This window comes from Pleurodeles waltl, chromosome 1_1 (assembly GCF_031143425.1).
Source record: "Pleurodeles waltl isolate 20211129_DDA chromosome 1_1, aPleWal1.hap1.20221129, whole genome shotgun sequence".
NCBI lineage: Eukaryota > Metazoa > Chordata > Amphibia > Caudata > Salamandridae > Pleurodeles > Pleurodeles waltl.
The window spans coordinates 297,277,165-297,289,399 of NC_090436.1; the positions used below are offsets into that span (position 1 = coordinate 297,277,165).

The 12,235-nt window shown below is 43.1% G+C and overlaps 2 protein-coding genes across 3 annotated transcripts in view; one reads left to right on the forward strand and one right to left on the reverse strand.

Annotated features, from left to right (window-relative positions):
- The window catches only part of CDC20B (cell division cycle 20B), a 221,578-nt gene that overhangs the window by 165,567 nt on the left and 43,776 nt on the right, over nucleotides 1–12,235 (reverse strand). The window lies entirely within an intron of this gene.
- The window catches only part of GPX8 (glutathione peroxidase 8 (putative)), a 52,196-nt gene continuing 44,615 nt past the window's right edge, over nucleotides 4,655–12,235 (forward strand). Inside the window, exons 1-2 of one of the 2 annotated variants that reach the window (XM_069222016.1) lie at nucleotides 4,655–5,080; nucleotides 5,693–5,951. In XM_069222016.1, coding sequence (XP_069078117.1) covers nucleotides 4,877–5,080; nucleotides 5,693–5,951 — 463 coding nt within the window. In that variant the 5' untranslated portion in view covers nucleotides 4,655–4,876. The remainder of the gene's footprint in view (nucleotides 5,081–5,692; nucleotides 5,952–12,235) is intronic. The other variant, XM_069222025.1, reaches the window with a different exon arrangement.

Consider the following 12,235-nt stretch of genomic DNA (forward strand, 5'->3'; position numbering starts at 1 on the left):
ACCACAATTGGCATGTTTAATTTACTTATAAGTCACTAGTAAAGTGCACTACATGTGCCCAGGGCATTTACATTAAATGCTACTTGTTGGCCTACAGCACTAATTGTGCCACCCACTTAAGTAGCCCTCTAACCATGTCTCAGGCCTGTCATTGCAGAGCCTGTGTGCGCAGTTTTGCACTGCCTTGTCGACCTGGCCAAATAACCCTTTTGCCAGACCCAAGCCTTGCCCTTTTTATGCATATGTGACCCCTAAGGTAAGCCCTTGGTAACCCAGCAGGCAAGGTGCAATGTATTTAAAAGGCAGGGCATGTACTTTTAAGTTTTACATGTCCTGGTACTGAAAAATGCCCAAAGTTGTTTTTCACTACGCCAAGGCCTAACTCTCCCATAGAATAACATTGGGATTACCTTAATACATCTTATAAATGTAATTCATAATCTGGAAGAGATAAATTTGTCAGCTTCAGTGCTTCTGGACTAACAATTTAACAACACAATTTATTTTGAAGTTGGATCTTAAATTGCAGTTATGAAAATGCCACTTTTAGAAAGTTGCAATTTTCTTACTTTGGGCATTTGGTGCCTGTTGCCTGTCTCTAATACACATCTGGAATGGAATGTCAGGTGGGCTTGTGGATTCCCTCTAGTGAGCCACACACAAAGGGAGCTTAGGTGTGACAGACGGGCCATCCATTGCCTGATGGGCCATCCTGGCAAGGATGGGAGGGGAGGGGTTGACATTTACACCTGAATAGGCAGTGTCCTGTCCCTATACAAAGGGCTCCATACCCCCCTGTGATGAGTATGGAGCCAGGACAGGAAAGGAGGACCTCTGTGCACTTCAAAGACCTTTCTTTGAAGTCTCCCCACTTCAAAGGCACAACTGAGTATAAATACTGGACCTCTGACACCACCAACTCATTGCTCTTCTGGACTTGTGGATACTCTGCCAGGAAGGACTGCTGTGCTGCTACAAGGACTGTTCTTCTGCTGGACTGCTGCTCTACAAGAAACTGCTGACCAGCTGTGCTGATATACTGCCCTCTTGCTTGGGGAAGGAGAACTTGACCTGCACTTCATCTTGAACCCAGGACCCCAGAGTGACTCCAAGGGCTAATATGCAGGCCTCCTAATCTGAGCCTCAGGGACAAACCACTTCCCCACAACCTCTGGACCTGTCTTCAATGTTCATCAGTTCTAAAGGTGTTTTGCAGTGTAATCTAAGGAGCAACTATGCTGACAGAAGTCTGAAGAGTTAATTCACAAATCATCATGGAGCCCTTGATATGACAAATACGCCTACACATTGAAAAATATAGAATTTCTAATTGATTACATTTTCATTCATACATGTAAGGTTGTTTTATGCTTAGGAACTTACTCATGGACATGCATGCTGTTGACCTACAATTCTGGGGTATAACCGTTTCTCCCAACATTCAATTTTTGAGTTTCTGCATTTTGGAGAATTTATATGCGTATGGTTGGGAAATTACATTCATTTTGAAAATATATATGTTTCCTTATCATTTGCATGAAAAATAGTTTTGTATGCAAAATCTATTCTTCTGCTACATTGATGTAGAATGTGGGAGGTGTACTTTGTCACATTACCCCTGAATCATAGCGGTGTTGATTAAAAGTGCAGATGTGTGTTGAAAATGTTTCGTAAATGTTTGTGAACACCCACAAAGTTATAACTGTGTGGATCCTCCCTTTATTTACATTGTGCTTTTTTCGAGCACTCAACCCCCTTCCACTTCCCAAACCTTCCACCCCTCCCCATCTCGTTACTCCATGCAGGAGATACATAGGCATAGTACCACCTTTCTGTGTGAACCTGGCTTTGGAATAAGCATAGATGTTTGTAACAGAGGGTTTATGATTCTTTTCCATTTGTAAATCTGGCTTATTTGTCAAAAAGCTTGGTGAAAATAGGTCCAATATAAGAAGATGAGGGTAGTCCAAAAAATGCAAGTTAGTGTGGCCATCTCCCACACGCTGAGGTTGGACCTTTTGAAAATATCTGAAATACAAGTTTGAAAACATCGCTGACCGAAATTATCATTGGCATGCCGAACCTTAAAGCCTCAGATTGTTGTCAGTAATGGTTACCTACGCTACAACCGCACCTCCTATGTCAGTACTTGTGCACTTCAGACATGCACGCATCCTACAAGGTACCACTGCTTACAGTAACGCCTGGGTACGGCTGTGGTCAATACATCTGTCTGCAGTACCCATTATCATCTTGATGATGATTAAACATTTTTGTAAGCAGCTGCTACCCAGAAATGTGAGTCCTGTAAATAGAACTGTCAGACAGAAGACTACACAGACAAGCCAGATTTTCAAGTCCTAAGGAAATGTCAGATGGGTGGATTCTTGTTGCATATCAGAAAGTAGAGTGTTCAAGTGCTTCAGGCCCAAGCAGAAAAAAGCTCTCCCACCAATACCAGAACAAGACATTTGGGGAATTACTGCCAGAAAAGCAACAGTAGAATGGAGCGAACAGATATTAATGTATTGATTGATTTGGTATTGAATAAAAGCAGATGGGCAGTGTTGTAGGGCTGTATGGCAGATGCATATAGCCTTAAAGATCATTCAGTGTTCCAGAGGCAGCCACTCTGAGAAATAGGGCAGTTTAGAGGGAAGCTGAGGAGGAGCCTAGCTGTGAAAGGGCTGTGACAATATAAGACAGATCAACGACAGAGGTCTGATGGTGGGGCCATGTCACAGATAGGAAATGCAGAGGAAACACAAAAGCAATAGGTATGTTAGAATTGGTACCTAAATTCATTTTCTTCGACATGCTTAAAATTGAACACATTTTCTGCATCTAAAATAATAGAAGTTCCATTTCCCCTCACTGACTTTTACCCCGCTCCAATGCATCACTACTACCCCATCTAGACTTATCTTCATGGCTGTTCCAGAAGAGTCAGTCCCACATAATGTGATATAAGGGAGATGGCAGGGATGTGCCATATTTACCAATATATGGCACATTCTTGCTCACTTCCTGCGCTGGTGCCCAATTTGCTGCCTAACACCAATGCATTATGGTGCAAGGGTGCCTACGTTGCAGACAGGACATTTTTTTGTGCAGGAAGGAACACAATCCAGCACAAAAACTATTCTCTGATGCCTTTTCCTTCTCTTTCTATGTGTGCAGAATGGAGCACACTTAGAAAGAGGAAACAATGAGGTGGAATAAACATATTTATTTAAATTGCACCTCCACTGGGAAGGCACTGCATTTTGATGAATTCCCAGGTTTACCAGTTTGGGTAAATCTGGGAATACACCAAAATCCAAGGGTGGATGTGTGGGAACACCCACACTCCACCCTTGGAATACCTCCCCAGGCCTGAATAATTCAAGGCAGTGACTTGCACTACCTTGCGTTACTACAATTTTACAGGCCATGCACGGCCACGCAAGGTGGCCTTGGGTTGCTTGGTTAATCTGACTTAGGGACTGTATTGCCCTTACCACACAAAATAATTAGATAAATCTGGCCTTAAACTTTGTGAAATGTTTTCAAAATATCAGTATTTAAAATCAGGTGGGGCTCATTATGAGATCCATGGTATTTGAGGATGTAATATCGTACCCAATTATTGCCTACTCATCTCAAGTTATATGCCTTGAAATGAGGGATAACATGTTGATAACACATTTTTTCACCCGTTCCAAGCCGCAAAAGTCAGAATATTGTGGTCTTTCACCCATGGGCGTAACAAAGGCCCCCACAGCCCCTAAGCTCCAAGGCCCTCCTCAGCACAGTGGCCTGGCCTGAGAGCTCCGGAGTGAGTCTGCAAGGGCGGCCCTCTATGTACTCTGCAGGGGTAGGGGACTCAAGTTTCGTTACCATATTCTGCAAGATCTTACCTGAAAGAATTGTACCTGGAAAAAGTGTGGTACTATCAGACAATTTGGAATCTTAGTCCAAGTGCAAATTTCAGAATAATAATGAAGACTCTACATTTTCGATATAAATTTTTGACATGTGCTCCAAAATGCACTATAGGATCTTATACTCGTCTACCCGCGCACTAAATGGGAACACTTCATTAAATATAGTTTCTCTCTAAGAAGCATTTGGAATTTTCAGAATTGTATGCCTTTAGTGAGGCGATCTTGCTGGCCAGCACCCCCTCTCAAAACTGTTTAAGCACCATTGACCCCACCACTACAAATCTCATGTTGTTTTCCGTGAAAGGTGTGACGTGGTCCAACAAGGCAAGGACTGCAGTCGAACATTGCTTAATGTGTAAAATAAAGAAATAAATAAGAGCGGAGGGGGTTGTTTGGGGGGCAATATTTGTATTCAAAGTCAACTGTCTGCACTTCCAAAGCGTGGGTTGCCAAATACCGACTCTGTCTCGTTACAGTTCCACCAAGTGCCTCTTTCTTCCACCGTCCTACAGGTCCTGTCTCTTCACCCTATCTACCACGTTAGCTATTATTCTAACTTTATTCCTTTTAACTTTTTTCATATTCCTCCTTCTTTCCAGGCTTCCTCTCTCTTTCTCCGAATCAGTCTAATGAAAAAAATAAAAACAGCCACCTCAACAAATTACTACATTTATGTACTTATAGTTTTGATGTCCCCTTTAATATGCACAATTCCTCCTTCCAGATGCAAAGAGGGAGGGAGGAACGGCTTGCGATTTACGCCCATCCCCATTTGTACAGACATTTGTGACAGCCTATCACGTGTGTGGTGCCAGCAGCAGCTCCTCGCATCTGTCTGCGTCTGCAGGACCAGAGAAGCTGCTGAAACACAAGGCTCGGGGTGTCGCGTTTCATCCCTCCTCCCTGCTCACATTCCAGGCCTGCCCAGACATCCCTGGTAACGCACCAAAATGGAGGCCCTCCCGGCTCTTCCACTGAAGCACTCCATCCCCAAAGCGAAAATGTTTCTGGTTTTCCTCTCCATGGTGCTGTGCACGGCCTTGCTGTGCCTACTGCAGATTAAGTTCTCGAAACCAAAAAGGAAGGATTTTTATTCTTTTGAAGTAAAGGATCTAAAAGGACGGATCGTCTCCCTGGAAAGATATCGAGGCAAAGTAAGTCTTTCCATCTGAGACTTCGAGCTAAACGCGCTTCTGTTTAACGTCACTTGTGTTGGAATGCCAAGCGCTTTCTATAAATGTGAGGTGTATGCAGTGGACAATGTGAAAAATCCAGCTGTGGTTGCGTTTTAATTCAATTTTCCTTGATATATAAAAAAAAATGACACGTAGCACTTTCGGAGAGGGAGAAGATGGGGCTACATGTGACAGAAGGTATTATGTTTGATTCTGCCCATGCTTGAAAAGGCCCTTAAGAGCATGCATATACTTAAGGCAATACTGATAAACTTTTTCTACAATGCTGTCAGTTCGGTGGGTTTTCTAAAGGTAGCCTGGCTGTACATGTACATAAAAATAATGTCTCGTTGGCGGCATTTTCTAGGTGATGGTTGAATCGTATCAAAATTGCATTTATATAGTGCTTACCTGCGCCTGAAGAGGCGGCCTTAAAGCGCTTGATTAGAACACTTTGCCTCTATAAAGTTGGTGCCTTTCTCACTGCAATCTCTGCTATGTTTAGCTGTGTATGTTGCACGCTGCACACCCCTGGATGGTGTATGTTCATGTGTTTGCCTAGAGTTATTAACCCCGTTGTTTCCCCCCTAGGCCTCCCTGGTTGTAAACGTGGCTAGTAAATGTCAGCACACAGAAAGGAGCTACAAGGAGCTGCAGGAGCTGCACAGAGAGTTTGGCCCTTCCCACTTTACTGTCCTGGCCTTCCCCTGCAATCAGTTTGGAGAATCGGAGCCAGGCTCGAACCAGCAGATCGCAGCTTTTGCCGGGAACTATGCTGCCACCTTTCCCATCTTTAGCAAAATTAAGATTCTGGGGACGGAAGGCGAGCCGGCCTTCAGATTCCTTACAGGTAACGGACTCAAAACACCACCCGATTCCGGTGACCACCGTATTTGTAGCAGAATCATGCTTGCAACACATGTGTGTTTTCTGACAGGTTTTAAAAACGTACAAATGCTGATTGATTCATTTTTTTTGCAACTAAGTATTAATTGGAAAAACAATTGATTGCAAATGCTTCTTTCAATGATTGCCTATACAGAGCTTCAACTTATGATCTGGAAGTCCACTGAGCTATCATATCAGCCGTGTTACACATCTGTTTAAGGACCTCATTTAAAGTTTGGTGATGTAGGTGCCAGATGGCTGCAGTGGCAGTATTTGGCTAAAACATGGTGTCAGGTTCAACGTGTCGTGATGGCATGGTGGGACCCCTGTCACTTATGTGAGACTTTCAGGTTGACTTCTAATTTCTGGATCTCTGTCCGTCTCTGTAGCATTTTCTTCAACATTCTCCAACATTTAAAAAAAATGTCATTGTGGGAATACTATGGTTTCAATGGCATTGTCGACTAGAATGGACACAAGTGGATATGGCATTTTAAGTGCCACCCTAACTCGGGGCAACCCATTCGATACCATCTATGTTGGCATCAGACTGGCCAACTTGGAGTCTGCCACGTTGGAGCCATGTTTGTATGGTACTGTCTCCATTATGGAAAACTCCAACTCCCTCTGCTCTCTGCATGAGGGTGGTAGTATGGGGAGAAGGGCAGGCTGGACATCACATTTTTTTGGCAGAAGTCTCACTACTGCCCTCCTATTATTGAACCCTAAAGTAAAATAACACTAACTTTGCACTTGAGTTGGAGAGATACTGGATTGTGTTACCTGACAATTTCTTAAACTAGTATTCTGCTGCCTCTTGTGCTTGTGATACTATGGGAAGCCATGTGCTTGTTTGGAGATCATGTTAAGACCCAGAAACTTCTGGACACCATTTCTGATGGAAACTATACCGGAAGCCACTTTTTTAATATAGCATGAGCACAATATGAGAAGTATTTTTATTTTTTCCACTTATCGAGGTCAATATCATTTTCAGAAGTGAGTCACTTTTTAAACAAAACAAAAAAAAGGTTACAGGGACATTATAGTTAGGAAATAGAATTAAAAAAAAAAAACCTTAGAAATTCACTGAAAAAAATTCAAAAGTTACACAGAAGTTATAGTTAGGTCCTGAATTTACTTCCACAAAACCAGAGAAATCCAGCAGTTATAGTTACCTGAGCTAACTATAACTTGCGCCCTTGTAATGCACTGCTTATGACATCACATATTACATTACTCATGAGTTAGGCCCTCATTACAAGTCTGGCGATCTTAAGACCGCCAGACTTGCGGTGGCGGTCAGACCACTGCAGTCATGGCAGACCAACCACCACATTATGACCGTGCCGGAGCCACCACGGTCCGACCGCCAACACTGCCAGGTTGCGGCCAGTTGACAGTCTGGCGGTCTTGGCAGTTGTAATCTGGCATGGTGGCGCTGCAAGCAGTGCCGACTTGGGGATTATGACTCCTTATTCCACCAGCCTTGGACCACCATGGAAAGCTGGTGGAATGATAGCGTCAGGGCCCCCCCTGGATAGCCCCATTGCGCTTTCCAATGCCCGAATTATGGCCCAGCAGGAAACTTTTAATAGGGCCGGCAGTGTTCTGGCCGCACTGGCGGTCAGATGGCAGTACGAGTTATAAGGGCCATAGTCAGTGACATTACTGATTATGTTATTCATTATCTGTAAGTGGTTGTATGTATGTACGACAGAAGGTGTGAGTGCTTGTATTGGTGAGTTAGTTAGTGGTTGAGTTAGTTTCTGCATGAAGCCGTAAGTGGATCTTTTACTAGGTGTATAAATGAGAAAGTGGCTGTGTAATAGTCTGTATTGGTACAGTGAGTGGGTGTCTGAATAGCTTTATAGCTGAGAGAATGGATGTATAGAGTACTACCTGTATGTTTCAGCAACTGTGTTAGTGTGTAACTCTCTCTGTTATTGAAAACATGGATAAGTGAATGCCTCTGTAAGTGGCTGTATCCACAGGGAATTGGCCCTGTTACTCCATGTGTAGTACAGTAGGTGTATGTGTGAGAAGGTGTACACGTAAGAAAGAGGATCTGTTAGTAGCTGTATGGGTAATTATGTGTGTGAGAGGTTTAATTGGGGCCTGGGTAGCCCTAATGGTGTCATTATTAGTCAGCTAGTGAGTGATTTGGTGAATGTATTAGTGACTGATTTTATCTTTGTGTTGCTGTGCCCATAAGTGAGTGCTGTATCAGTGAGTAACTGTGAGAGCGAGTGGATGTGTGAGTAAATTTATTTGTATATAAACTCGGACTATTAGTGGTTGTATGTGTGAGTATGTGGGTAAGTGAGTGCATGTATGTGTTGGTGAGTGGGAGTAGGAGTTGTATGAGTGATTGCGTGTGTAAGTCTGTATTGTTGGGTAAGTGGTTGTGTAACTTATCTTTAAGGGTGAGTTAATGAGTGTGTTTTTGTTGTATGTGTGAGTGAGTGGATGTGTCTGTGGTTATATGTATTTTATAGTAGATTTGTGTGTCATGTATGGGTGAGTGTATTCAGGGTGTATTGGGTTGTGAGTGGGTTTGTGACTGGTTATATGAGTGTGGTAATAGCATAGTTATGTATGCTTGAGAGAGTGGGTTTGTTAGTGTTGTGTGAGTGAGTGAGTGAGTAGATGTGTGGCAGTAGTATTGTTCTGTTAATTAGTGTATTATTATTTGTATGTGTGGTGATCTAAGTGAGTTTGTGTAAGAGTTTGGTTGGGTGTATGAGTGGTTCTGCAGATTGCATCATCAGTGATGTCATCAGTTATGTCATTTGAGATGTCATCAGTGATGTCACTATGTCATGAGTGATGTAATATGTGGTGCCATAAGCAGGGAATTACAAGGGTGCAAGTTATAGTTAGCTTGGTTAACTATAACTGTTGATTTTCTCTGGTTTTGTGGAAGTAAATTCAGGACCTAACTATAACGTCCCTGTAACCTATGAATTTTTTCAGCAAATTTCTATGGTGCTTTTAATTTTATTTCCTAACTATTACATCCCTGTAATCTTTGTTTTTTTCAGTGACTTTCTATGATTTTTCTAACATACAGTAGTTTGCTATATGTTAATGCAACCACCAACGCACATGGCTTAAGGGAACTGGCTGCAGCCTATCTCTCTTGGTGTGAGAATAGTGTATGTAGGTGAGAGTGGCTGTGAGAGTCTCTGTCTGGGTGTGAGAGTGCGTGCATCAGTGTCTTAGTAGGTGGGTCAGTGTCTGAGTGGGTCTGTGAGTGGGTGCATGAGGCTCTGAGTGGTCTCTGAGTGGGTGTATGAGTGTCTCAGTGGGTCTTTGTTTGGGTTCATCAGTGTCTCACTGGGTCTGTGAGTGCATCAGTATCCGAGTCGGTCTGTGAGTAGGTGCTGAGGGTCTCAATGGGTCTGTGAGTGGGTGCATGAGGGTCTGACTGGATTTGTGAATAGGTGCATGAGGGTCTGAATGGGTCTGTGAGTGGGTGCATCAATGTCTGAGTGTGTGTGAGACTGAATATATCAGTGTCTGTGTGGGTCTGTGAGGAAGTGTGTGAGGGTCTGAGTGGATCTGTGAGTGGGTGAGACAGTGTCTGATTGGGTCTAACAGTGGATGCATGAGGGTCTGAGTTGATTTGTGAGTGGGTGCATGAAGGTCTGAGTGGGTCTGTGAGTGAATGTGTCACTGCCTGTGTGGGTCTGTGACTGGGTGCATGAGAGTCTGAGTGGATTTGTGAGTGGGTATGGGAGGGTCTCAATGGGTCTGTGAGTGGGTGTATGAGGGACTATGGGTCAGAGAGTGGGTGCATCAGTGTCTGAATGAGTCTGTGAGTGGGAGCATGAGTGTCTGAGTGGGTCTGTGACTTGGTGTGTGAGGGTCAGAGTGGGTCTGTGAGTGGGTGTGTGAGGGTCTCAGTGGGCCAGTGAGTGGATGCATCAGTGTCTGAGTGGGTCTGTGAGTGGGTGTTTGAGTGTCTCAGTGGGTCTGTGTGTGGGTACATCAGTGTCTCACTGGGTCTGTGTGTGGGTACATCAGTGTCTCACTGGGTCTGTGAGTGGGTACATCAGTGTCTGAGTGAGTTTGCGAGTGGGTGCATGATGGTCTGATTGGGTCTGTGAGTGGGTGTGTCAGTGTCTGAGTGGGTCTGAATGGATGTGTGAGGGTTTCAGTTGGTCTGTCAGTGGGTGTACGAGTGTCTCAGTGAGTCTGTGTGTGGGTGCATCAGTGTCTCACTGGGTCTCTGAGTGGGTGCATCAGTGTCTCACTGGGTCTCTAAGTGGGTGAATGAGGGTCGGGGTGAGTGCATAAGTGTCTGAGTGGGTGTGTTAGTGGGCACGACTCTCTGAGTGCATGTATGAGTGAATGAATTAGTGTATGAACGAGTCTGTGGTTTCTCTACCAAATCTTCCCATATTTGCAAATATTTTACAGATAATTTGTGAAAATTCGTGAATTTTCGGGAATATCGTGCATGGTGACACATATATTTTTTAGACCTCTAACACATCTTGATCACACCCCCTGGGGTCAGGGTACCTCCACCCTGACCCCTTACACCACTTTCAATGAGGATTTTCACTCCTGGGGACTGTGTCCAGTGAAATAAAATGGTAGCTGTAACTTTCTAATCAGGTTGCAGTCAGCCAATTACAGTGCTTTTTACATGCACATTTGCGAAAATTTGCAAATATTCACGAACCCAGATATACAAATTTGGATTTCCTTTAATATCCCAATAACTACTTAATGGATTTACACCAAATAAGTGAAAGCGTAATCTGCGTACCGAAATCTAGCTTTCTGCTAAATTTGGTGAAATTCCGTCCAGTGGTTCAGGCTGTAGCCGTGTCTATAGGTGCTAAGGGAATTAAGATGGGAAATGCAACTTTTTTTTACCCCTGCCCTCGTTTTTCTCGGCCCTTGGTTGATGGATCACCCCCAAACTTTTCATGTTCATGCACAACAAGAATCACCTGGACACTTTTTTCTGGAATATTTTATCAAGATTTGTGAAACGGTGCCAAAGATACAGGCAAGTCAAAAAATGTTTTTTCTTATAACTACCTACTGGTAGTTGGCTACTGGCAGCCTATATATATATATATATATATATATATATATATATATATATATATATATATATATATATATATGTATATATAGAGGCTTTCTGCTAGCCCTCTAGCTCTCTTATTTTTCTTCTGCCCACTACAGAGTATACCATGGGGCAGTGGGTCAGCCCACTACACCCACTGGCTAACTTCACTGTGAGTGGCAGTATTCTGCTTTTTCAAATAAGCACATCGGCACACAAAGCAATTCCCTTCAGTGCCAGGTATTACTATGGCAAAAAAGTTATTTACAAGACTAAAGAAAAGTTATGCTTTTTCCAATTTTTATTTAATATTAGCGACAACTTGGCAGCTCCCAAATAATGTTTTATAAAAAACATGGCAAAATAAGCATAGATAAGGCCAAACGACTGGTAGAAAATGTCAATGCTTGTTAAAAACTACATTTAGCTTATTTTAAAGTCAATTGCAGCGATATATGTTGAATGTTATGCTTTAAGAAAATATGCCTTAGTTTCATTTAGTCATGTTGTGCATTTATGTGTCAAATTAGGGTTAAATCAAAAATACAGTTGAGAAAAATAAAAAACATGGTCTAGTGCCATTAGCACAGATGAGCCCCCACAAAGAGTGTGGTGGTGACCTTTATTTGCAAGAGACGTTGCTCTCACTAATCGGACTCCACTGAGAAAAATGAAATGCAGGAGCCCTGGTAAGGTGCTGTCTTTCTTTCTCAAAACATGAATCACACTGTTCAGTCTCTACAGGATAACAAATATTGTTGCAAGAAGACATTATGGGCCTGATTCTAACTTTGGAGGATGGTGTTAAACCGTCCCAAAAGTGGCGGATATACCACCTACCGTATTACGAGTCCATTATATCCTATGGAACTCGTAATACGGTAGGTGGTATATCCGCCACTTTTGGGACGGTTTAACACCGTCCTCCAGAGTTAGAATCAGGCCCTATGTCACTTATTATTTACTTTACATATTCATTGGTGTTTTTATGTCATGTGCGGCACACCTCCATTAAGCCACCCCAGGCTGACTGTGAGGCAACAGGAGTGTCAAGAAGGTTATGAAGATGACTTAAAGGTTCCTCACGCACTAATTCGGTCAAGCGTCCCTGTGAAATGTATGTAAAGACCGGCTTTGTTATGGTAGGCTGATGGTGA